At 42.2% G+C, this 26036-nt stretch overlaps 1 protein-coding gene across 1 annotated transcript; it reads left to right on the top strand.

Annotated features, from left to right (window-relative positions):
* The first annotated feature begins 3283 nt into the window (after positions 1 to 3283).
* Positions 3284 to 24290, top strand: SACK1F (scaffolding CK1 anchoring protein F). The gene is made up of 5 exons (XM_003202304.5): positions 3284 to 3818; positions 7509 to 7676; positions 14351 to 14472; positions 14974 to 15686; positions 20380 to 24290. The coding sequence occupies exons 1-5, from the start codon at positions 3363 to 3365 to the stop codon at positions 20442 to 20444; spliced, it is 1524 nt and encodes a 507-aa protein (XP_003202352.1). The 5' UTR covers positions 3284 to 3362; the 3' UTR covers positions 20445 to 24290.
* The last annotated feature ends 1746 nt before the right edge of the window (positions 24291 to 26036 follow it).

The following is a 26036-nucleotide window of genomic DNA, read 5'->3' as shown; positions in this document are numbered from 1 at the left end:
TAATATTGGCCCATGTTTTTACTCCTATTTTGCATGTCAGTGTTGACTGCTCTTGAGAGAAAGAAGAAGTAAAGAGGGGGTGAGGGGAAAGGCATTGAGATTTTATTCCCTAAGAACTGAGTGCCCAAAGTTGTATAACAAGAGCCTGTAGCATTTTATCACAAGCAAAACACCGCTGGGAGGTTTATCGAAGACTATCTCAAGAGATGGGCTATTTAAGGACTGAAATTACACAGGAAGGATGGGTAAGAGAGATGTATGGACGAGCACAGTTACAATTAATGCTAAATATAAGCCATGTCATATCTTTATCTAAAGCACAACCTGCATTTTCTTGCAAAGGAAAGCAAAGCAATTAGGCCCAAGTAAGCAGAATATGCGTGGGAAGTGTTTGAAGGCAGTAGATTTAGAGCACTGTAATGGGGTTGGAGAGGGTTACAGTGAGAGGTAATATTTCCTGATAGGTTAGTTTACTTCCTTTGGAAAACGTTTTGGAACTCAACCAGAAAAGTTGGGTAGACCTTAACCGGGACTTGGCTGGGATAACACCCAGGCAAAGGTCAAAAGATAGATTCAACCCTGCCCAATCACAGGCACCCCCTTCAGTAAGTAATCCCCAGGGAAAAAAAAAAAAAAAAAGAAAAAAAAAAAAGAAAAAAAAGAGAATAATAAATCAAAGTTATAATATCTAATCAAAGGTCTGCTTGAATTCGCAGCAGCCTCAACTGAATCCTAAAGCAGGCTTCCCCTTTTTCCCTTCTCTTGAGCCAATGCTAAGGTCAGAGTGGAAAACCTGAGCTGAAACAGTAATGAACCTCATCTAGAGTGGAAACTGGAATACACTTGTCAGCCCCAGCCAGGCACAATTCCCCCTCCCTCTTTGCTATGTTTAGTCTCCACTCCTGAAGGGCTGGGTTGTCTCTGGGACAGCGAGGGCAGTTTGTTTCCACGGTTCTTTTTGCCTGTCTTTCAGGTGAGGCTGACAGCCAGAGGGTCAGGGTATATCAAAAGAGATTGAATCATCAGATTTTTTAAAACCTCATATGGAAAATACTCGTGTTTGGAATGTTTAGCTGGAAGAGCAGGCGGCGAGGGGGGACAACGACACCACGCGTGCATAGGAAAAGTGTCTCTCTCAGCTTTTGCACAGCTCCATGCCCCTATTTCTCATATCAACATAGACACAACACTTTGTCTTGTAGAGTGAGAGATGGGGGCTAAACATGTCATCACAGCAAGCTGAAAATCTCTGTTGCTTTCACTTGGATGTGGGAAACATTCATTGCTTTTAAACATAAAACTAAACATGCATTTGTGAACCCACCATTGCTTTCATGTGGGAATCTTAGCTGAACAGAAAATCTTACATTGTGCAGCTACAATTGAATAGAGCATCCCGGATTAAAGAGATTTTACTTAGCTCCACATGAAATAGCAGAGCTGATGGCAGCCTCTGGTACAGAAGGAAAAAAGTAGTTCAGTGAGTACTGACACTAACAAAGCAGCATCTCCTGTGTATTTGTATATTGTGGTTGATTGACTGGGGTGTCTAACATGGCATAAACTTCATTTGAAGCTTTTCATACAGTTCAGGAACTTATTAGTGTTTCAACTTTTATGGAATCTTTGAAGTCTAATAAGGAGTGAACCCTTAATGCAACTTTCCCTGTCAAGGGACTGTGATAGGGTTTATTTTTGCTATCAGGCTCTTTATTTTCACAAAACCTGTAGGGGTATAATTATGCCTCCGCCACCTTTATTTGAAATCAGCCAGTGGGTTCAGAAGTTAATAGAGATGGACAGACAAGCAGACAGATGGAGACGCCACTGCCACATAAGCCCTGTTTCCATGATAATCAAGCTAAAGGAGCATATATTGAAATTGTATTTTTTAAGAGATTTGAAAGGCAGAGGAATAGATTCCGCCAAGTGCAATTTCAAATTTTAAGCGAATTTCATGACAGGAAAAGCTATCGATGACAGTCTGGAATGCTAAAACTCTCCCTTCCATTTTAAGAGAGAAAATCAGGGAAAAGCTACACTGCTTCACCTCCTCCATGGATTTTTTTTATAACAAACTGAGCACAGGTGATCGTTTACAGGGAGGAGACAAAGAGCAGCTCCTCCAGCTCTATTCCTTCAGTTTGTGCATTTTGTGTATGTGAGCAATTAGGGCTAATCACATATAAAAAGCCCTGTAAATGCTTCTGAATGTTTGTATATCACCACTGCCTTGCCTTTATCCCCATTTCCTTGCTCATCTCTGTCTGCGCTGTCCTTGGGCTACAATGGGGAAGAAGTGCTTTTTATCCTTTGTGTATGCACTGCAAACCTCAATGGGGCCTGCATCTTGATTAGGGCCCCTAGCAACTATCACATACCACACAAAATTAATCATTTAACATAACAGCCCCCAGTCTCTCAGCTGGGACACGTGTAGGGCTATTTATTCACACTCCCAGCCAGAGCCTTGGAGCTGCGCAGTTTTATTCTCAGCTCTGACACCAGCCTGCTGGGCAGCCTTGGGCAAATCGCTCTGTCATCCTACTGCTTGTAAACACGGCACTCACCTCCTGCTTTTTGGGCTTTCTGGGAGTCACTGAGCTGCTTTTTTGGTGGGTTGGGAGGGGGCCGGCTAGCAGCCAGCTGGGCCCAATGGCCACTGTCATGGTCTGCCTGCATTGCCTCATTCCTGATGAATGCAGTCACCTTAAAAAAAAAAAGAAAAAGAAAAAAAGAAACCAAAACCTTTTAAATAGATTTTTGAATTCACATGCCTGTACACTGTAGGACAAGGGGGAATGGTTTTAAACTAAAAGAGAGGAGATTTAGGTTAGATGTTAGGGGAAAATGCTCTACTCGGAGTGCAGCGAGGTGCTGGCACAGGCTGCCCAGAGAGCTGTGGGTGCCCCATCCCTGAGGCAGTTGAGGCCAGGTTGGATGGGGCCCTGGGCAGCCTGAGCTGGTGGGTGGCAGCCCTGCCCACAGCACGGGGTGGGACTGAGTGAGCTATGAGGTCCCCTAAACCTAACCTAAGCCACTCTATGATTCTCCTGCAAGCCACAGCAGCTGCTCAAGCCTGGCTCTCCCCAGGCACAGCAGTCAGGGACAGCCAGCCCACCATGCTGCGGGACCACCACCCCCATCCCCCAATGGTCAGAGCTGCAGGCAGGCAGGCCTGGGAGGAGGCCAGAATGAAGGGGACAGCCATATCGCCAGTGAACCAGAGAACCGTGAGGGGCCGGTACGGGGCGGTGCGGCTGCTCCACCTGTCGGGGCGGGCTCGGGCAGGCCAGGTGAGGCGGTGCCGGCCCTGCCTTTCCCTCCTTCCACAGCCTCCCGGCACTGCGGATGCCGGCAGCATGGCGGACTCACAGGTGTTCCTGCTGGACGAGTCGCACGTCAACCAGAAGGTGACAGAGGCGCAGGCCTGCTTCTATTATAGCGAGGAGCAGCGTCGGGCCCTGGAGACACTGGTGACCAGAGGCGAGGCCGCCTACAGGGAGACCCTGCGAAAGGAGCATCTCCAGGACTTCCTCTCCAGCCAGGAGCTGCAGGCCCTGCGGGGCAGCTGGCGGGCATATGAAGACCCCCGGGAGAGTACCAAGGTGGTGCGGGGCCCTGGAGGCAAGGCCATCTCGTTGGCCTACTGGCCTGAGCTCTCGGACACGGAGGTACCACCGCTGGACCTGGGCTGGACTGACAAGACCTTCTACCGGGGCATCAGCCGCGTGGCTCTCTTCACGCACCCTCGCAAGGAGGAGAACGTGCCCCACCTGAAGGAGGTGGTGAGGGAGATGATCCAACAGGCACAGAAGGTAGGGAGCGGCCTCTGTGCATTTGTGCCTGGGCTGTGTCCACTTGTTGGTCACCCAGGCAGAAGGACCGGGCTGGGGACACGCGGGGTGGCCAGGTGGCAGTAGCCCACCACCACAACAAGCATTCTTCGCTCTCCTGCTTGCCACCAGGCTGAGTTTTCTATGCAGTTCATCACCCATCACACTGCAGTTTGCCAAAGCTGACGTCTGGAATGGGTTCACCCCCAGCCCCGCATCACGGTTTTGTAGCCACGGTTTGTTTTTTTCCTGCCCCATCGCAGTGTATTATCCAGAGGGCAGGCTGGTAGTGGTGCTTCTCCAGCTACTCCTGTACATGCAGGTAACCCCAGTTAAACACAGGGCAGCTGGTTTGTTATGGATTGTTTTCTGTGTTTGCAATCCAGTCCAGCCCTGACTGCAAGGCAGCCAGAGTCCAGACAATATGAGGCTGTTCCTCCTGTTTATCTTAGACTGGAAAGGACTGTTAGTGGTGACAGTGCACCTCTGGCAAGAAAACAAGCCAGCCGTGACGCTCCAAGAGTTTGCATGGAAGAGTTAGGGGACAGTGACAAGGTTTTTCTAGGTCTGGGTGAAATCTCCAGGAAAGACTGTCTGTGAAATTACCCCTTTTGTAGCTGATATCTCCCCTCTGCAGAGGGGACAGCAGCATAAGCGACCTCACTCCTTCTCTTAGCTTTGCTGCTTTCTGTTTTTTCTGCTTTCTGATTCAGCACTCTCCCCCACCACCACTCTCCAAGCGCACCCTCTGCACGCACAGCCTTTGCAGTGGCTTGTTTAAAGCAAATCTGGGAAACACAGAAAATTTTCCGGAGAGACGTTTAACCAGAGGGTGTTCTCCACTCCCTGCTTGCAGCACTACATGCACACCCTGTTATCCTATTCCACTACTGGCGCAATCAGTCACAAAGAACCAGAAGCTGTAAAATGCTTATGCTCTGACTTGCTGATGCTCTGACTTGCATCCTCTTGCTTTGCTGCAAATGCCTCTAAAAATTGTATGTTAACTGGGAAACTTGGCTCTTTTCAATACCAGTGCCTGGAACCTACAGGTAATTAATTTCTTTGTAGATATTTTTCACTGTCTGGATGAACTGTCCCCCTCCCAGCCCAAAGGTGGTTTTAGGTTTAACAGCATTTTAGTGTTTAATGGTCTTTTTCTTAAATAAGTACCTTTTGTTTTCTATCAAGCTGGCCTTGGAGAATAAAATCTCCGAGTAGGAGCTTTTCATTCAACAGAATTAGAGTGGGGGTTTTGTTTGTTTGTTTTGGTGTTTTGCTTTGTTTTGGTTTTCAGGAGGGAGTGGCCCTAAAGAGATACTAGTAATATTTGGCACATGTCTAGGGGTGGCTTATCATTAGTGTTTTACATACATTAATTGAGCTACCTTGCCACAATGATTTTGGCAAGTTAATGCTTGTCAATCTGTAAATACCCATGAAGAGCAAGGCATACCTCTAGATCCTATAGATAAGTAGCACTATTATCCATAGGGCAGAGAGAGGAATGGGGAAAAGAAAAACTCCTACATGGGGTGGGTGCTCATGCTCTGACTTGCTGTGTTTGAGAACGCTCCTAGGTTATCTTGACAGATCATCTGTAGTGTCAGGGGTTTGGAAGGACTAACATCAACAGCGCAGTTCCCCTTCTCACATTTTGAGTCTTGAAAGAACCATCTGCAAGGCAGTTCATCAGCTTCTCCTTTGGACTTAGTTTCCATATTTGTGGGTTAAGTCCATAGTCTTGCAAACAAGCCTGAACTGACCTAGAGCTGCCAAGCCGGCAGACAACTGTCCCTTCATATTGCAATGCCAGTACTAATAATCAGTGGTCTGTCCAGGGTGTGCTTCAGTTTCTACAGTCATTGGTTGTCTTGTGGATGGAGGGGATGGAAAGAAAATACATTCCTACTTGTTTTGTCTATTCTTCATCAATTCCCTATGCTAATGTTCTTATTTCAAATGAATTGTATTTGGCATTCTTGCTGCTGAGTAATGACATCCAGACCAGTGTGTGTGAAAGGTTAAGAAAGCACAGCATGCCTCAATTAATACCTAAAACTTAAGTCATAATGTGCCTGCATGTGAAGTTGTAGAAGAGTAAAGTGGCAGAATTTCAATGTCTTTTTCAGAATTCCTTACCTCTTGCTGCATTTAGTTAGAAAATAAGAACCAAGGTGGGAGCTGAAATCCAGTTCTTCTAACCTAAGAGAAGTTGTTGAAGGACTTAAAATTAACTTGTAATGTACCTCCCCCATAGTTCACCTGTATTAGGAATGTACATGTTAATGATGGACATAAACACAATGTCAGCTCTTTTTTTCTTTTTTTAATAAAAAACAGCTTGTGTAAGCACTGCTGACAGAAGGAGCGTGACAGAGCAGAGCTGTTGGTTATTGTTGGCCATACAGAGAGACTCAACAAAAACAGAGGACATTTACTGTGGTATCACTTTCCCACATCCATTTTGCTCGAGGGCATTTTCAAAGGAAAGAAGTGCCTGATGAGAATTAGCCCCTCTTCCACAGGGAGCTACTGCAAACTGGAGCTGCACCTTTTCCAAACATCAACTGAAGAAAATTCTACTGTTAGGTGTAGTCTTCAGCTTCATTCACACATTATGTGCTGTTTGCAGCACAGCTCAGCTCGTTGCTGTGACCCTGACACCTGGGAAGCTAGAATTTAGGCAACTTTACTCCCAGCCTGCCGTCAGTGTGAGAGCTCTGACCTGCCAAGCTGATGGTTCCTAGGAATGGGGAGAACAGCAATTTCCTTCATTCATAGCCTTCAGAATGCTGCGGAGAATAACTCCTTCAGGAGGAAAAGTGAATTGATTCTTCTAATGGTGGTAAAGACACAGAAAGGGAGAGGAAGACAAAACATGTAAGGTCAGCATAAAAGTTGCCCACAGTCATCTTGTTTTTGTTGTTACTCATCCTATGAATGTTCAGGCTTGTCTGTCATGTTAGTGCAACCTTTTGCTTTCTTGCTTTTATATAAAAAGATCTGTGTCTGGAAAGAGAGATTAGTTTCATACCAGAAAAAATGTACATGTGAAAAGTGCAAATGATCATTTTGCCTCCAAATCCTGAATGTGTGCTCCAGTCTCTTCCTTACAATTATGAGATGTTTATGTTTGAGCTCTACACGACATTCCTCATGAAGCCAGCCCTAAGAGCAGAGTTCTTTTTGTCTGCTTTGTGCACTATAGCTGAGGAGTCATTCTCTGATTCCTCTGCACGTTCATTCTTCCATTACTCACCTTCTGAGAAGTGTTATGGCTGAGATTTTTACTCTTCTTTTTTAGACTTTTATCAGTGTTTCTCTTTGTTTAAGTGGATCCTAATGGAGGCAAAGAGAGTTTCACAACACTGGATTAAAAATGGGTATTTGGCTTTGGCATTTTTCAGGCTGCTGAAATAGCCACTTTCCCTTAGAAGCAGATCCCTCAAAGACAGTTATTGCGTTCTTTCTAAAATGCAATGAGAGCCAGAAAATTACAAGGTTATTGGAAGTGCTTGGGCACATACATCCCCGTACTCCTGTCTCACCTGTGCACTCTTCCATACTCTGGTGTCAGTGCTCTCCTTTATTTTGTTCCATTAAAATGGGCTTCCCTTTCAATTCCTAATATTTTATTTAGTTGTTTGTCTGCTGTCTTCTTGTTTCTAGATTATTGCAGTGGTCATGGATGTATTTACAGACCAGGACATCTTCCGAGATATTGTTAATGCAGCATATAAGCGCTGGATCCCAGTCTATATAATCCTAGATGAGGATGGTGTGAAGCTCTTCCTGGAAATGTGCAGATGCCTTGAACTCAGTGACTTGCAGATTCGGGTAAGATATTCAAGACTGAATCATCATTTTTTGCAGTTAAGTGGCCTTCCTGAGTTGTTACAAACCTTGTAACTCATTTGGAGAGATTATTTGCCTTTCATCTGAAACAGAAATCTGCGTAGTTTTTTTGGCTCTTATGACCTATATATTTCTTTTAGGAAGAAATTTGCTTGAGGAAATTCCTGTAGGTCTCCTATGCAAGTCCCAGGTTTCTAGAGTAGTTATTTGAGTAACTGGATTCCACGCAAGCAATAACAGTACACATATAAGTACTTTATGAAATCGAGACTTTCCTATCTATGTGGTCATCTGGGACTGAACAAGCTTATATTCCTCCTTTGCCTGAGAACATTTGGGACTTGGGGGCACAACTGCTCTCCAGTTCCATATTGCAGGCCCCAAAATGATCGGGGACTGGAGCACCTCCCCTGTGAAGACAGGCTGAGAGAGCTGGGCTTGTTCAGCTTGGAGAAAAGAAGGCTGCAGGGTGACCTCATTGCAGCCTTTCAGTACCTAAAGAGAGCCTACAGACAGCAGGGGAGTCAACTCTTTGAAAGGGTAGGTAACAGCAGGACAAGGGGAAATGGTTTGAAGTTGAGGGACGGGAGATTTAGGTTGGATGTCAGGGGGAAGTTCTTTACTGTGAGAGTGGTGCGGTGCTGGAACAGGCTGCCCAGAGAAGTTGTGGATGCCCCGTCCCTGGAGCATTCAAGGCCAGGTTGGATGGGGCCCTGGGCGGCCTGGTCTAGTATTAAATGTGGAGGTTGGTGGCCCTGCCTGTGGCAGTGGGGTTGGAGATTCATGATCCTTGAGGTCCCTTCCAACTCTGTCCATTCTGTGATTCTGTGGAGTATGTCTTCACACAGCAGAGTAGGCAGCCTAGCTTGGCAGGCAGAAGCAACTTCATAGAATCTCTTTCCATTGCATACAAACTGAAATCATTTGTGTGTTTATAGCTGCTGTTGTGTTGCTCACTGTTTTAGTCACTGTCACTACTACAGATTTGTTCCAAATACTGGAAAAGTCACTAGATTGGAAACAGTCTACAGAGTGCAAGACTCACCACTCTTGTGATCCAACTGCTTTGCAGAGCAGGTTTTTTTTTGTTTGTTTTTGTTTTTTTTAAAAAGTCCCATTTTGCCTGGAGGAAGGGCAGATCTCCCACAAGCACTCAATAGTTAAAAACAAACAAACAAAAAGCTCTGAAGGTAAGAGAGGCTCATATTAACCATTCAAGCAGTACCATCTTAAATGTGGGTAAAAATGAACTGCATATTTTTGAACAGTGCTCCTATGAACTGTCACTCTGCTCGTAGTTTCTGGACTTCTTCATGAGAAAAGACATCCAGCTGGGCAGCTTTCTCATCTTTTTCCAAAACAGAGATGGAAGTTTCTTTCCTCTGGTGTATCTGAAAGCAAGACACAGCCATTGTTATAATAGACTTGTTTCAAGCTCCAGAGGTGTTCTGTGTCCTGGACTCAAGTCGCTTTGGTAGGAAACTGTAGAAGTAGAGCAGTAGTTCCATTTGCTCTGGTACCTGTTTTCCAGTACCTTTCTCACCATGTCATTGTGTACAAGAATGATGACATCAATATTGATGCCATCAAAAGCACGAAAAAACTCTTAAGTCTCTTCTGTGCTTCCCTTCTCTCACAGCAGCGCTTGCTGTGTTTTTCTTTAGACTCGTACTGAGTTGAAGGAGTTCCACAAGGAAGAACCTTTTAACATCCTTCTTTAATCAAGTTCCTCACTCTTCTGCAAATTTTCAACCCACAGACTGTTGTCCTTTAACTTTTTTTTTGTTTTCCCAGCTATGTCATCCTGTGTCATAAATTCCCCTCCTAGGGATATTATATTCCTTTTCCAGTACAGCTAAGGAGGCTTTAGTTAATTTTGTTAAGGTCAATGCAGTTTATTCCTTTCTGTGCTGCTATGGAAAGACTGGGAAGAGTCTTCCTGTAAGGAAAAGCAGGTCACTTGTTTCTCAAGGATAATGGCTTCTTGCCCAAGTTCCCATTGCCAGTGTGACTATAAGGGTCAAGAAGATGAGGAGCAGCTTGTTGGTCATGCTTTCCTGCAAGGCTTTATTGGATGTATCAGTGCTGCTGTTTGGGTGAGAAATCGTCATAATTTGACACCAGGTTTTGGGTAACCAAGGAATCTCAAGCAAGATGTAATCTCTCACTTGAGGACTTACCCCACCTCGCTGAGCTAATGTGTCTGGGATTGTTTTGCATTTTTAGTGCTGGCTTTTCCACAGAAAGTTGCAGCAATGTGGGAGATAACTTTAAGGTTTAATGTCAAATTCTCATGTGAGAAAAAAAGAGATGACACATTACTATCGGTTGGCATTGCTGCAGCTTCAGGGTGCTTATTCTGACTTCTGTCATCACCAGATGCTCAGACTGCTGTGATTCTTGTTCTTGTCCTCCATCAATCTCTTCATCTGATGCAGAGTAACAGTTAACAGTTCCCAGTACAGGGGGCTTACCGCTAACACTGGATTTTGCCCTTTGTCTACATGTAGTGCTGGGCATTTTCACAAAATTCCTGGCTATTTTTTTAAGATGGCAAGGTATCACCATCCTCCCACAGTCTCACAGCAGGGAAAATGGTGTAGGAAGACTGTATCTCACTCTACAAAGACTCTTCACTGACTTCACATTTGAAATGAGAAAATCTCATATTTTGCATGGAGGCCAGAGATCGTTAAAAATGCATTTAACTTCAATCATCTGTGCATTCATCCTGAGATGTTAATGTGAGCATGTCTTGTTTGTATGAGTCATGTGGCTTCTTGAGCCTGCAGGACGTGGTTTGCCAGACTTTTGTTATGTTTGACATAAGGGTGTTCTTCTGAGATCAGAATGAATCAAAGTTCTCATATATATAAAATTCATAGCCCCACAAAATGTCCTCTTCTTGTTGACCTGAGGGTGAGGGTTGTCAGTAGTTTTTAGAGGTGTTTTCTTCCCTGTGCTTCTGCTAATCAAGTCTTCAGTGAGAAAAACACTTTTGCTTAAAGACATGGAGTTCACCTAGAGCTCTGAGGAAATGCAGGGAATGTGGTATCTGCAGGAAGTTCACTTTCATATTAATTTTTACATTCATTTCTCTAGCATGCAAAGATTTCTTCTCCTCTCTCTTGGTAGTCTTAAAGGTTTCTGCCTAAAACATTTTTTTTCAATTTTGTTTCAGTTTTTCATGCCTTCCAGATTTCCTCATCCAATTCTAACTCAGCGGAGAAGCTGAATGTGATGTGGTGCAGTGCTGTTTTGTTTTAATTATCTGTTAGAAAATTCTACTAGGCTGCTTGTGACCTTTCAAAAACAGTAATTTACAGGTGTCTCTTTTTAGAAAGACACAAAAAAAACCCAGTCAGTATAAGGGACTTTTGAGCTATTGTCATGTAACATCTACTGTTATGGTCTGTTGCCTGTCCTTTATCTGATTTAAATCTTTCATGCCATTCATCCCAAAGGAAACACAGATTTCTGATTCCTTTGCAACATTTATATCTAGAAGTATGTCTATTATAGCTAGAAGTTCTAAGAGCAAAGGGAGATAGAGGATTCCCTGGTGAAAATACTTGCAGCACCCACCTTTAGAGTCCATCTCACGTACCTCATGATATCCAACCCCGTGCTTGTGGGCAATCCTGCTTGGATCTGTTAGTGGTCAACTACGTGTCAGTAGCAGTGTACTACTGACTTTCTCAGTTGAGTCTAATTTAACTTTCTGTGGATGCAGCACAAGGTTTAAAAGTGTGTCACAATAAATCAAGAAAGACTGATTCCTTTACTGTGTGTATTAATTAGGCCGGAGTGTTACCAGTCTGTATTAAGTTGCTGCCAGAGAGTTGTTAGTCACTGCTTGCAATGAGGAGTGGTGTAAGTCTGTGTAAAGGAAATGTGGAAACCTAACAAAGACTGCAGCCTACATGAGGCAGGATATAACCAAACTTAAGCAAGTTGCTGCAAGAATACAGGTTTGGAAAGGTCTCTTCTACCTGGAAGCTAACTGATCCTTTACCCCAAATACTTATTCATACAATAACATTAGTGCCCAAAGAAAATGGCTGAAATCTCACCTCATTTATGTTTGCCTTTCCACTTCTGTTGTGTAATCTTCAGTACATGAATCCAGGCTTGTTCTTTCTCTGTACAGTTGATATATTAGTCTTCATGTGCTCCAAGATCCTTCAAGTAGGAAACATTATACAAATAACCTATTAAGTGACTCGGTGTTTTATATGACTTTGTGCTTATTTTCTGCATTTCAAGATGCATTTATACACTCCTGTGCCTACTTTGTTCAAGGAGATTTATGTGTTCAGCTGTTTGGTTCTATCCCCTCTGTGCCTTTATCTGTGCTTATGTGTTAAGCATAGCTCAGTTACTGCAAAAAATTCAAATGTGCTTTCTCTCTTCCTAAAGAAGGTAATATAACATACAAACACAATAAAATCCACACTTGTTACATGCTAAGAAACAGTCTGCTTACACAGGCTGGTATTCCTCGATTTAGAAAAGAATATAACATTTCAGAGCTGTCGGCTGATCTGAAGGACAGATGTCCTCATTGACACCTGCAGTCAAGATTCCATGATCTGGCAAATTCCAAATCCAGCTTTATTCAGCAAGGAAAAAAGACAATTATTTTTAGTCGACCAGCCAGTCTACAAATGTTATTCTAAATACTGGAAAGGGCAGCCTTTCTCTTGTGCTCTACCCAACCTGCATTCAGCATCCCACACAAATGACTCACTGCTAGCTAGGCCTTGGGCAAGTCACTTCATCTTTTTTGTCTCTCAGGTTTCTCATCTTTAAAACAGGGCGATAATACTGTCATTGGTGTTGGGAGGATTAATTAGCTAGTGCCCACACAGGACTGCAGACAGATCAAGTAGTAGATGAATGCAAAACAGTAGTATCATCAGTTACTGTTAGTCAGAATTTGTACTGCCACCACTGTATTTTACTGACGAAAATAGGAACCAATTCAAAAGGTAAGAGTTATAGTCAGAAAACTGTTTTTTAACAAAAATCCACATTCTTCTAATCACTCATTCCTGCATGCTGATTTCTACAGCCTATCGATATTTAAGCTGTCAATTAGGTTCATAACAATAGTACTTAGCTCTTTGTGGGATCTGAGGCTGTGTTAGTGTTAGCCAAATCCTCATGATTCTCCTGTTCTGCAGATGGGGGAAGAATGAGGCAAAAGTGAATTGACTTTCACAAAACATAACAGGGAATACTGCCAGAACTGTGATTACACATGAGACTGTTTGACTCCTAACCCTATATTTATTACTCCAGATCACAATACCTTTTAGCTTTTCATTGTTAAAGAATTCTTAAGAGAAATAGGTAGTATGAAGAAAATGGTCTAAATTTGTATGTCAGAGTGACAAGATAATTTGCTCCAAGCTTTGCTGGCAGTGAGTGCTTTTGAGCGTTGTTGGGTTTGTTTTTTTTTTGTTTTTGTTTTTGTTTTTAAATGTTAGGCAATATGTATGTACACCTGTCTGGCAATTCATCCTCGAGCAGCCTGGACCCATGGAGTTCAGAATTGGTCTGTGCAGAATAACTCACAAGTCTAACATGCAAATACATTTTTATTCTATGTGTATGCATGTCTGTTGTAGAAAATCAGGTAATCTGGAATCGAGTTTTTTCCTCTGTGTCTTGTACTGCTTTGTGTTATAATTTGTAGGTTCAGTGGCTAAAAGGGTGTGAGACAGAAGGTTTGAGGAGAGATAATACCTTCTTCCAACTACTTCAGTACATTTCATAAGAAGTTTTGCCTTCCCTATCTGCAGAAATACTTCTTTGCTGATCTGTTTGGGACGTCAACAGAGACACTTATCCTTCACCTTTTATTCAGAATAAAATTCTGTGTTTTTCACTCTCCATTGGACAGAGATGAATGTAGGTAGACACTGTAACTGGTGTTCTTAGCAAAATTATGTCAGGATTCCTTTGTTGTAACAGGCAGGAAACATCTATATATCTTTTGAATGGTACAAATGTTTCCTCACCCCTTCTGTAATAATTAAATAGCCCAGTCCTATAATTTGCCCAGTTCTATCAAACTATATGTTGTTGGGATCAGAACACAAGCCTAAAATAACCTAATTTAAGCCTCATACATTCTGGGTCTTTTTGACTGCATAAGCATTGCAAAGTTCCTTGGTTTTGTGGTTCTGCTAACATTGTCTGGAAAAGAACTCACTGATGCTATGGAATAGGGATTGGGATTCGGAGAGTACAGATGTGACTCAGAGCTTCATTTATTTCCCTGAACTGGGTTGGGCCTTCTGATCTAAACCACAGGACTAGAGATGGTGGATTATCTCATTTGGAAAGCATTGTCTTGTCAGTGGGCTAAGATGAATAGCTGAAGACAGCAGACATTTACAAAGATGCTGAGTTACTGAACAGGGTTATAAACTGATGCATAGGAGTAACTTGTACTGAAAGATGATAATAACAGAGTTTTCAACACTGCTTTCCTTTCTTCAGCCCTTCTGATTTCTGGTGTCTAATGATGAGCTGTAGTCCCAGAAGTTATGAGATAATGTGAGTGATATGTTAAGACTTGGAGTTGGCAATTATCTAATTCTCTGCCCTATTTATTGTGAAATTTTGTTTTTTTACTTCCTGGTTAGAACATCCGCATCCGTTCTGTGACAGGAGTTGGGTTCTACATGAAAACAGGGAAGATCAGAGGTACACTGGCATCTCGATTCTTGATGGTAGATGGTGAAAAGGTGGCCACTGGATCATACAGGTGGGTTGCTCTTGCATAAGGCAGATCTACGTTCTTCTTATATAAAGAATGGCTTGTATATCTTATTCTCATGTCGTTCATTTTCTTATCCTCCTCTCTGTAATCTGTTTGGCATCTGTAGAAATTGGAGTAAGATAAGATAGAAGGTAGTGTAGAGTACAAACTGCTCCCAGGAGAATAGAACAAGTCCCTGACAGTGGACTGTTTCATTGTGCTAGAGATGGTGCGACAGTAGTCAGTTCTTTTCAGAGAGATTTCCAATTTGGAGACTCTTGCAGTTGCTTTTCTAAAAGGATATGCTGTTCTTCAGAGTTTTCAGGTATTTCCTTCCAGATCTTGTCTGCGTGCCTAATGAAGCACAATAATACTTAACTTCGCCTATCTATCCTGATCCATATTGGCAAATAGCAAAATGCTATGTATTCTCACGGTGTTTCACATATTGTTGGGTGGGCTGGGTCAAGTATGCAAAAATCTTATGGTTCTGTTTCCTATTCTTAGCTTCACATGGAGTTCATCCCATATTGACAGAAACATCCTACTAGTCTTGACAGGACAGCATGTGGAGATGTTTGACATTGAGTTTCGTGAGCTCTACGCTATCTCAGAGGAAGTAAATTTCTGCAAGGAATTGGGTATTGCTAATCCAAACCATCATGGAATTGAGAAATCGGGCTTTCATTCCTCCACTGTGGCTCGGAAGATCATTAATCCCAAGTATGGCTTAGTGGCAGGGGCAACCCGTGGTGATATGTTGCTCTGGGCTGCACGACACAGGCAGGATAATCAGGATAATATGGAAAGGGAAGAAACAAGTGAGTCTAAGAAACGATTAAATCAGTTTCTGAATGACTTAATCACATTAGAGCAAGAACTCCCAGAGATTGAACCACCTCTGGAGAATTTCAACAAGCAGAATCGGAGCCCTCAGAAACTACTGTCCCGATTCCACATGGACCTGAAAAATAAATCCAAATCCAGAGAGTCCATTCGTGACGTGAAGAAAGAAGATGCACAGGCCAACTCAAAGCAAGGAAAGCGGTTTGCCAGTGGGATTTTTGGTCGCAAGGCCAAACGATCTCCCGGTTCAAGCATTGAAGCAAATTCTTTTGCCAGTGAAGGACACTCAGGGGAAGACCTTGGGAATATGAAACTGGAATATGAGCAGCTCAGCACAAGCCATGCCAGCGTTCGGAGCGCTGAAGGCATCTCAGGTAAAACTTTTCCTATTAGCACGTTCTGTTTCTGTGGTTTTAAGCTGTCTCTGAGTTTGGTTGATTGGTGCAGATGTATTCAACACAGGCTCCTGAGTAGATCCTGTTATTTCCTCTGTACCAAAATGAACAGGATCAAACAAGAGTAGAAGCTGCATCAAACTAAGCATAATTCCAAAGGCAATTTAATGGCATTCTTACTGTAATATTGCTACTTCTCATATATATGCTTTCTGATTCTTCCCGCTGAGCAGCTGTAGAATAGAAAGATGAATGTCTCCTTGTGAAAAACAGGTTGCATGTACAGTTAAGCAGCAACAATGTGCTTGGTGTTGTAGTGGTTAGCAGTGTGCAGACAGACTTCCAGTGTAACCCCTCCTTTCATCATTTGGCTTTTGTCAAATGTGTTTACTGTGCCAGGGTTTCTGGTCAAGAAGGAAGGAAACAAGTTTCTGCTGAGGTAAGAGAACAAGAAGTGGAGAAGGTGGAAGTTTTTAAAACTTGCTCCCTTATCTTTGAAATGGAAAAGAGGGTCATGAAAATAGAAGCTATGGAGAAGCACTAGATCTGAACCTTCCCTTCTTTGCTAAGGAGTTGATATATTCACTGAGCTCTTCCAAGTCTTCATTTGGTTGAATAAACAAATGATAACAATTTCTCCTAATTTATGTGTTCACTGCTAACATCTCAACATTCCAGGTGCTTTGTCAGTTCGAAGTAGAACTAAGGACTACTCAGCCTGGTTGTCTTTCTTTCCCAGTGAGGTGTGCTGGATGTCATTTCATCTTGCACTAGCAGGAAAATAAATGAGTTCAGGGAGGAAAATTTCTTCCCAACTTGTCTAGCCATGCTGTGCTCTGATAAATTTAAAATGTGGGAGTAAAAACATGAAGTCCGCCATGATGTGACATGGAAAGATATTCCCCAGAGAGCAAAAAGGAAAGCAAAGTACTAGAAAGGTTCCAGGTTGCGATTGATTAAATTCTTAGAAGTATTTCTGGCTAAATGAAGGACAGACTCAAAAATGCCAAATGAACACAAGAGAGGTGAAATATAAGAAGGCATAAACTGATTATTTGAGACTATAATAGACCCATTTTGGGATGTGTTTGGCATTTAGGGAGGCAAAAGTAAACCTTAGTCTTTACCCTCTCATCAGATTATTTTCTGAGCAGACAGCATGTGCTGCTGGGCCCCATTCCTCAGGGCCAGGAAAAAAGAAAATTCCTAGACCTATAGGGAGATGTATGGGCATTTATTTTATTTTCAGAGGATTGGACCTGAGGACTTGCACTACCCTCTAGTGACAGAAATGGAGAATTGTGGAAGTTCTGATTTGTCGGCACTTCATAATATCAGATATTCCCCAAGTTTCTTGTTGTCAACTGCTTTAAAGCAGACAGACCTCCATTCCCACAATATAGCAACATGGCAAAATTAGGTAGATATTAAGGCAAGAGAGAGACTGATCTCTCTAGATGGACACTGGGGTGCTGAGCCCTTCTGTGCATTGCACAGGTCAGGGCAGCAGGGATGTCTCCTTTTAACACAGTGAATCTATGCCAGCTTGGTCTGGATTATTTCCATAAGGACAAAATCATGCTATTATATTCAGGTTTTATTAATTGTCACTGCTACTTCCTGAGAACTGGCACCTCTTTCAATAAAGGAGAACACAAAACGCTGAACCTGGGAGACCTAGGATGGTTCCAGGCAAGCCACTTTGAAAATACAGGGAAGCAGCAGAGGTTCCGTTCTCCAACCTTCCTGCTGTGTTCTTCTTGACAAGTCTTTCCAAGAAGTCAATGCAAATGTTTCCTGCTTTCCTTTATGCTAAATGAGATTGCCTGCTCCAGTGACAGTGGGAGACTCCATAGCTTTTGAAGTGTGGTGCAAGTAGGCTTAGGTCATCCCATGTAAAAGGCTGAGGGAAGATCACTGTGTGTTACATTTGACTCACTGATTGTGAAAGAAAGCTTAATTAGCCTGGTGGTTCCAAAGTGAACGGAGATGGCAGAGGGCACATTAGAGAGTTGAGACTCATGAGAAAGAAGCATGTGCTTCATTAGGATTTAATAAAAGCATCCTGAATGTGGATATGGAATAAAGTTCATCTTAAAGATAAAAACAGGAGACCTTTTGTTCTGAGGAAACTGTATGACCTGTAATGTTTTAAAACTTGAAGTTGTCCTTGAGCAGACCTAGTCAAAACTGATGTTGCAATACTCTGAGTGATAGAAGGGAGGTAAGAAGTGGAAACGAAGGAAGGAGATGGTGCTAGATACGCGGTCAAGTTAGGATGCAATTATTCAGGGCTTCACAGTTTGAAATAATTGCCCCTACCTTTTGTGAAGATTAAACAGCACACTTAAGCCCTTTGGGCCTGCCTGCACACATCCTCCAAAGTCACCATTAATTCTGTGGTTCTGTTGTACTACAGAGACACATCACACCTTTGGTGCAAATGCACTAAAAGACCAGATCTACACCCCAAGTAGCTTGCAGAGTAATTGAAAGACATTATTCAAGCAGACTGAATGTCCGGTTCAGTCTTGTAAGAGTAAATGGTGTTGAAAAGAATACAAGCTGGGATGGGGTGAAACTGTATTTTGAAGAGTCTCTGAAAATCTGGCAGGGTATTTACATGCTAGAAAATGATAACTACAAGTTAGAATGGGGAGCCTGGAAAACACAAGGGCAAAAGAAGGGAAAACACGAGGAAAATACAGATAGTAATGTCCTGAATTACATGCTTAAATTAACATCCTGGGGTGTTGTTCTACTACAGTGCATGGAGACTGTGTTTTGTCTTACAAGGTTTGCTTATACCACACCATCAAATCAACACAATTCTTGAATTTCACTATTGCCTGCTTCGAAGCACAACAACAACAGCTCTGAACCTGACCAGAATGTTGTTAATTTTATGCTGCTGCTCAGCAGGCTGTGATCAGAAAGACACTGATGTCTGTGTGCAGTTTCTGGGAAATACTGCAAGGGTTTCAAAGCTGCGTGTCTTTGGAAGGCACTGGCTTTTTGTTTTGTTTTCTCCCCTGCAAGCAGCAGTCTAGGTGGGCAGAAAAAGCTGTTTGGTTATCGCCAGTGTTTCTCAGCCCAAGGGGGATCATAGACTGGTGGTAACTGGACATTTTAGCTCCTGTTCTAAAGAGAGAGAGGGAAATGATGTTGGGTACACACAAGGACTGTGTTTGCTCCAACTGTAGCAGGATTTGTAGAAAAAGGCCAGAAGACAAGAGTAGGAAGAGTGAGAAGAATAAAGGAGCTGGGAGCTGAGACTGAGCTGAGAAGGAGCACTGATGCTTTTGAAGGTAAATGTGAAGGTCTTGAACATGATACAGACAAGGAGGGCATGGGGGTGGCAAGAGGATAGGGGCAATGGTAAGATTAGTAGTAACATACAGAATGGCTCTAAGGGGCACAACAGTTAGAATGAAATGCCATGTGTAGTTGTGGGAAGGAGGCTGTAGCATATAGAACAACCACAAAAGGGAGAGCAGGCTGCAGTGCAGCCTCTCACACGGATATGCAGAAATTGCAGTGCAGCAGGGGAGAGGGAGCTCTTGTCTTTACCATCACGTACAAGTGAGGAAAATGTTGGTCAAATACCCACAAGCAAAAGAGTGATGTGGATGGCTGGACAACATGAACTTAGAGATCTTTTCCAACCTTAATGATTCCATGATTCTATGAAAATAATTCACTTGAAGCCCAGTTCAAGGTCAGTGCTTGGATTGAATTCTTCCTCATTTCAGCATGGTTGAAACTTTTCAGTAACATGTCAGGCAGTTTTCCTGTACTGATCATTGGCTCCAACTGCATGAGAGATGTACCTATCCATTCCTTCTGTAGAAACATGTAAGTGGGGTCTGCCCTTGTTCAGAGTGGCTGCAGAGTGGCCATGCAGCTGCCTATCTCAGTACATACAGCCTCAGAATATATGTGATATACATTGTGTGAGCCTAGCTGAGCCCTGAGTGCAGCAGAGCTCACTTACTTGCAAAAGCTTATGCAAACACGCTTAAGTACAGTGCTTGAAAAAAGTTTGCTGGGGCATCCGGTTCAGAATCTGGCTGCAATGAAGTGCAAGTATTAAAAAGTACAGATATTTGGAGGAGGAAATCTATAGAGTGAGCAATGGAATAAACCTTAAGAAGATAAAAGTTTGGGCAGCATTATATGCTGCTTAACTGAAAGACCCTGAGGTCTCTGGATTTCTCTTGCAAAGGAAATGGTGGAAATATCACCACTTGAGATATTTAATACTGAACATGGGAAAAGCTCAATGAGAATGTGTATCGGGATCTGATGGATGAGATGACCTGATCTTTCTTTTTTGTTTTCATCCCTTACTGCTTGGAAAACCTTCCACTCAAGTCATGGCCAGACTGCTTTTCGGCACCATCTGGGATCTGAGAATTCCACTGACATTATCCTGGGTACAGGCCAAAGCCTGGAATTACTTCTCCAATGGCTTATAGCAAATAGACTTTGCTATTATTTTAGTATGTCTTCATTTCACAGAACGAGGAAATAAAACCCCAAGAGAATGCGGAGTGATGTAGGTCTAACATGAAGCGTATCATAAATAACAAGCATTAAAGCTTGAGTCCAAACTCTATCTGGATCTTATTTACTTAATAGTAACATTTTTTTTGTCTTCTTTTCATTCCAGGTAACCTGGGTCCAAACTCCACTGCAAGCGATAAAAGCAAACAGTCTACCTGTGTGTTATCTTGATTGCCTGGGAAACTGAAGACTGAACAAGCTGGCTTATAACATGTTTATTGATTTGTCCTTACACAATGGTCTGTCAAGCCACTGTGTGATCCTGTGATGCAGCTGGCACCCCCAGTTAAATCTTATTTCCTGGGTGAAGCATAGACTTTGGATGGTTGGTCCCTTAAATGAGGGTTAATGATGAATGTATTAGTCCATACGTGTGTATGCATATAGATTTTATACATAAAAACAACTGTGATGACTGGTCTCAGAGCTTGCTCTGTGTCCAGGTAAATGCAGGAGATTTTCTGACTTACTTATGCTGCTACTTCAGTCTGTTCAGTTACAGACTCAGAATCACTGTGTTGCATTGTTTACTCTGCTGCATTGCAGAAATGTATCGGCCCGACCGGCTGGAAGTCAAAGTCCAATCAGTGGCAAATTCTGGGTGAAACAGTGATGTTTACAGACAGCATAGCAATGCTTTGTCCTCAAGGAGTCTTCCTGTAGATTCCTATTGTCACTTATCCACACAGAAACTACTGGCTGGGGGAGAAGGGTTAGGCTAGAAGAGGCCAATGGATTAGTATCTTAACTGTTTATTTCATGTCGTAAATATAGTAGTCAAACAAAGCAATTTGGCAGTAATCTGTTAAAGAGAAGCACTGGAGTATTAGGGGAGTGTTTAACCTGCAGCTGAGACTGGGTCAGAGAAATGCTTTACATGGGAGAGTGGGCAGATCTGGGAGCAGTCACACAGCTTTCGATGGCTGCTGTAAAATCCTGTTTGTTGCTAAGTGAGCGGTACTTTACCCTTCATGGAAACTGTATGATTGAGGAGCACATCTCTGAGGCTGAAAAGAAGCAAAGCAGGCAGACAAGCTTTTCAAATGCTTCCTTTTTTTCCCCACCCCTCCCCCCTCAGGTTAACATTTCCAAGCTCTAAAAAATGCCTAAATCATGGGCTTTGATCCATAAGAGACGCTGCATGCAATCAGGCCAAAGGCCATCTAATCTGCTATCCTCTCTCTAGGGCACCAAGTAACAGGTGATCACAGAAGCATAAAAAAATAAAGCTTGGGTACAAAACTCTTTCTCTGACACTGTTCCAGCAGTGTGTGGACTTTCTGAACTGGCAGTTCCTTCTGGACCTGGCTTTAATGAATGCACTTAGTCCTCTTTTAAAAATCCTTTTATACTTTTGGCCTCCACAGTGTTCTGTGGCAGTGGACCCTGAGTTCATTGTGCAGTATTAAAAAGAACAGTCTTCAGGCAATTTTAATGGTTTACTTGATGGTTTCATCGAGTAACCCTAATTATTCCACTGTCAGATTTAGTAATGACCACTCCTATTTCTCATCTCCTTGCCACTTTTTACAGACCTGTATCATACATGTCCTCAGCCATCATGTTTCCAAACTACAGGCTCACGGTATGTGAAGCTATTCATTACAGGGGATGTGCTCAACACCACTGCCCTCTAGTTCGCTGGCTCTTTTCCAGTTCTGCCACTAACAAAGTGGAGAAGCAGGTTGTTTTTGTTTCCTCAGTATGCAGATTGATGTTTCACTCTGCTTTCTTGCCATCTAAATTATACACTCTCCAGTCATAAATCAGCCCTCTTGTGATATCTAAGAAAAATAAATCCTAATCATAGTAGACACCTGAAAGGTAACATACTTGTTTGCCAGAAAGCTATACAGACATCTGAAAACAATGGGTTTAGTTTTTTGTGTGTTGAAACACTGTTGAGTTTATTTCAGTGCACAACAATGACAACTGCTGCACTACGAGCACAGAACAAACTGCTCCAAAGGCTCTTCCAGGTGCAGGGGTGCAATGTTGATTGTTACACTAAAACAGCTGCCTGTAGTTGACGATGAAATGCAATGGATTGATTGACTGATTAACTGCCTTTCCTGGAAGTGAATTTAACTTTAACAGCAAGAAGATTTGTTTTACTCTGGTTTTACCCTGTAGAATATCTTGAGACCCTAAAATACCAAAGATATTATGTTCTCTGTTAAATACACTTTCACTCAGTGGGTTAAATGCTTGTGATTCTATATAGTTATTCTATATAGCCTTCTGGGAACAGGCTGTGGTTTTACTGCTAGGCCTGTCAGCTCCTATTATCAGCAGTGTTTTATAAAATTGTTCCTGGTAATGGAAGAGAAGAGGTGTTGGAAATTACACCATCACTTGGACACAGAAGTAAGTTAATACATGAGATATCCTGTTGGCTGCGGGTGCAGTGTTTATGTGCCAAAAGCTATTGCTATATATATGTACTATCTAAAATGGCTTGATTTTGCCATGCTTCCATTATTCTCCAAATGATTGGGACTTTTTTTTTTTTTTTTTTTTTTTTTTTTTTTCTCTCTCCTGGTATTTATTTCACTTTGTTAGCAAGATTCAAGAGAAATTTATAAAGCCAATGTGGTTCCAGTTTTTTGTTCTGATAGGAATATTGTCACCTGGTACTTCCTTGTTCTCCCAAACTTTTAGATATTTATTTATTTTTTAAATTGTGCAATAGGCTAATTTACTAATTAGTACTGTGTTAATATATCTGGTCAGGTTTTCCAGGAAGTCCTCTGCCTCTTTAGGTTTTTTATCTTTGTTGCTTCGTCTTGGGTGGAGTAATTTAAATCACCTGAGAAGCTGATTTCACTTGCTATTTCTTCTATTCTGTGCTTGCTGATTAACACACTTTACTTTCTTTTTCCAATAGCAGATATGAAAGCACTTTCTTTAACCTTGTCAACTAACAGGATCTCCTTTCTAGTGAGAATCTCTCATCAATTTGTCTTATGTTTTGATGCCACACCAGTTCCTAAAATGTGGTGTTTGTTCATTCGTTTTTAATTCCCTTCTCTACTTTTATTGTTTGAAAGTCATAGAAGTCTAATCTCATGCCTTGACTCCAGAGTCTAGTAGAATTCCTCAGGCTTATTACACACTATTAATTTACTGAATTGAAGAGAGCAAACTTGCTTTCTTGCATGATGTGAATCTGCTTCTTAAACTCAGCGTGACTCTTAAGGGATGCACGCAACCTTGCTGATCCAGAGTGGATGTTTCAGACTCTGGTGGAACTTGTTCTTCCCTGCAGATCAGCTGAACTTGGACATTCGGCTGCTTCTATGGCAACAGGTCTGAGTGCTGGTGAGGTGACTGCATTTATTTTGCTAATTGTGGTTCTCCATAAGTACTAGGATCCTAAGGCTGTCACCTTTAAAATGAACCTCTGTCACTTTCCAGATAAAATGTTGTTGATGGTGCTGGGGGCAGAAGGGTGAGAGAAGCAATGGTCGTCAATCCTCTTAGAAGTCTCTTAATGGAAGCTGATGGTATAGCAGCACCTATAGCAGTCTTCAAATAAGATGTCATTTTGTCCTAGCATAAGAAGCCAGCTCTTGGAACTAACATAACTAAGTCATTAACCTTCCAAGGGAGTGGAAAAGATGGGAGATATTTGATTGTTGCTATTGGGAAGAACAAGGTCAGCTCTCTTTGGAGTCTGTTTCCTGAGCCTGGACAATCCTAAGAGGTTATCTGTTCTCCGGATCTTGTTCACTCTTGGTCATTCAGCCCAGGTTTGCTGATCCATGTGGTGTACCATGGGACCTATACTGGCCAGTCTTGGTTTTAGAAAAAGAGTAATGAAACTGGGGCTTGCAGCTCTCTATTTCTGATGTGAAATGGGGAGTGGTTCTGAAAGAGCATCACGGCTGAATGCGTACCTTCTATGCTTCCTTTGGGATGCAGTTGTATATTTAATGTACGTGTGTCCAATGACTTATGCCAAAGACCTTTTCTAAGTGAAACAAATAAACTCTTTGCTGTGTTATGTTCAGGTAATTTGTTCATTAGTGTTGTTTTTAACTTCTCAACTGCACTTCCTAGATCGTTGGGATTTTTAAATTTGTTTGTGAAGAACCTGTATTTTCTAGGTTAGAGTAAGTTTCCACGTAACACGTGAACATCTTTGGCCAATGCTAAGTTTCTTAACAGATGTGGGGAATTCAGCTGCCCACACAAGTACAGTGTCCTCTGGTTCTGACTACCTCGAGAGAGGCTCTACATCATTGGAGCAGGCTGTAGCAGATGTCCACTTCAATTTCTCTTTGGTGTTATTTTTCATTACCACTCTCTTTGCAGCTGAACTATGTCTTGCTGCAGCTGTAAATGCATATGACAAAGTGCTACCTCTGTTTTCCTTTCCATCTTTCCTATATAATTTGTACCCATCAGTAATAACATTTCACTTATGAAACAGAATCCCTCTGCTACATTTCAGGTTTACCTGGTACAGTACAATCCTTGACATTTAAGTAACTCCACAGTTTGTTTCCCACGCTCCCTTTGTTTGGGTATACAAAAGCCTTTTTTAAAACTCCTGACCATGTTTCAGAATAAATCCAGTCTCTATTTTACTTTTGGGCTTATGGTACATGAGAATGTATTTATAGTAAACATAATCTTTTTCTTTCTTCCTGTGTTTAAAGTCCATGTAGCAATTGCATCCTTACTGTTTAAGAGAAGTCTGTCTAATCCAAGCTCATTTCACAGGTTATGTCGAGGCTCCAGTATTAATAATACCATCACTTTGTGTCTTTTCTTTTCCTGTACTTATCTTATGGAGGTTTTCCAAGAAACTAAGATAAACGTACTTTATCTTTAATATTACTATTTATTATTTACTTCTTTCTTGTTTCCTGACACTTTTGTTCACGCTCTTTCAAAATCAGGGAACAGCCCAGGAATTAGTGACCTCTTTGTGTCACCTAGACCTTGTGTCCCCTGTCCTTAGGGGAAATTTGCAAATTTGGGAATCCTCGTAAACAAGAAAAGCTTTTGAAAAGCACAAACAACAGTAGGAACCCTCTCAGAAGAGAAACATATGGACGTAGCATGTAGCAGAACTGACAGATGTTTACCTAACTCTTGTCACAACACTTACTGATTTCTGCTGCAAGTCTACACGTGCATACCTGGGGAGTGAGGATGTAGAAAACCACACCTTGATATATAGTGTTTCAGCTTCTCCAGTCTCACTCACAATGTGGACAGATTTGCCATGCTTTTCAACACAACGCGAAAGTAAGGAAGAATAGCTGAGAAGCATCTGCATAGGAACTTTGGGCAGAATTGCTGGTGTATCCTAAATTCATAACATGATCTGCCAACGTCAAAAGTTTTTGAGATGCTCCTAACTCTGTTTTTCTCTCCATTTTCAGTCTGCCTAGCTGCAATACCAGCTCCTGTCTTTTCATCTGCCTTGTCAGGTTTTGTTTTCTTTTTCTAAAATATTAGATATGTCACTTTCTAGGAGAACTGTGAGCATGAAACAGCCCTTCTCTTGCTTTGTACCTGAGACAGGCAACTTCCAGGTGATAGGGTGTGCTGAAAGACAAGACTTAATGACAGTGGATGTGTGAAATCGTTGCTTGTATTTTCCTGGTTATGTGTGGAATTTGTGCAGGAAAGCTGATGGAGCATAGAACCAAACTAAAACACGAATAACAAGGAATGTAGCCATTACAGAGGGCCTGAAACATAGAATATAAAAATGATAGCAGATTTTAATGCATATGGTACCAAAGG

Source organism: Meleagris gallopavo, chromosome 1 (genome assembly GCF_905368555.1).
Source record: "Meleagris gallopavo chromosome 1, MGAL_WU_HG_1.1, whole genome shotgun sequence".
NCBI lineage: Eukaryota > Metazoa > Chordata > Aves > Galliformes > Phasianidae > Meleagris > Meleagris gallopavo.
Note: the sequence above shows the minus strand (reverse complement) of the source record. Positions and strands in the feature narration are given on the sequence as shown.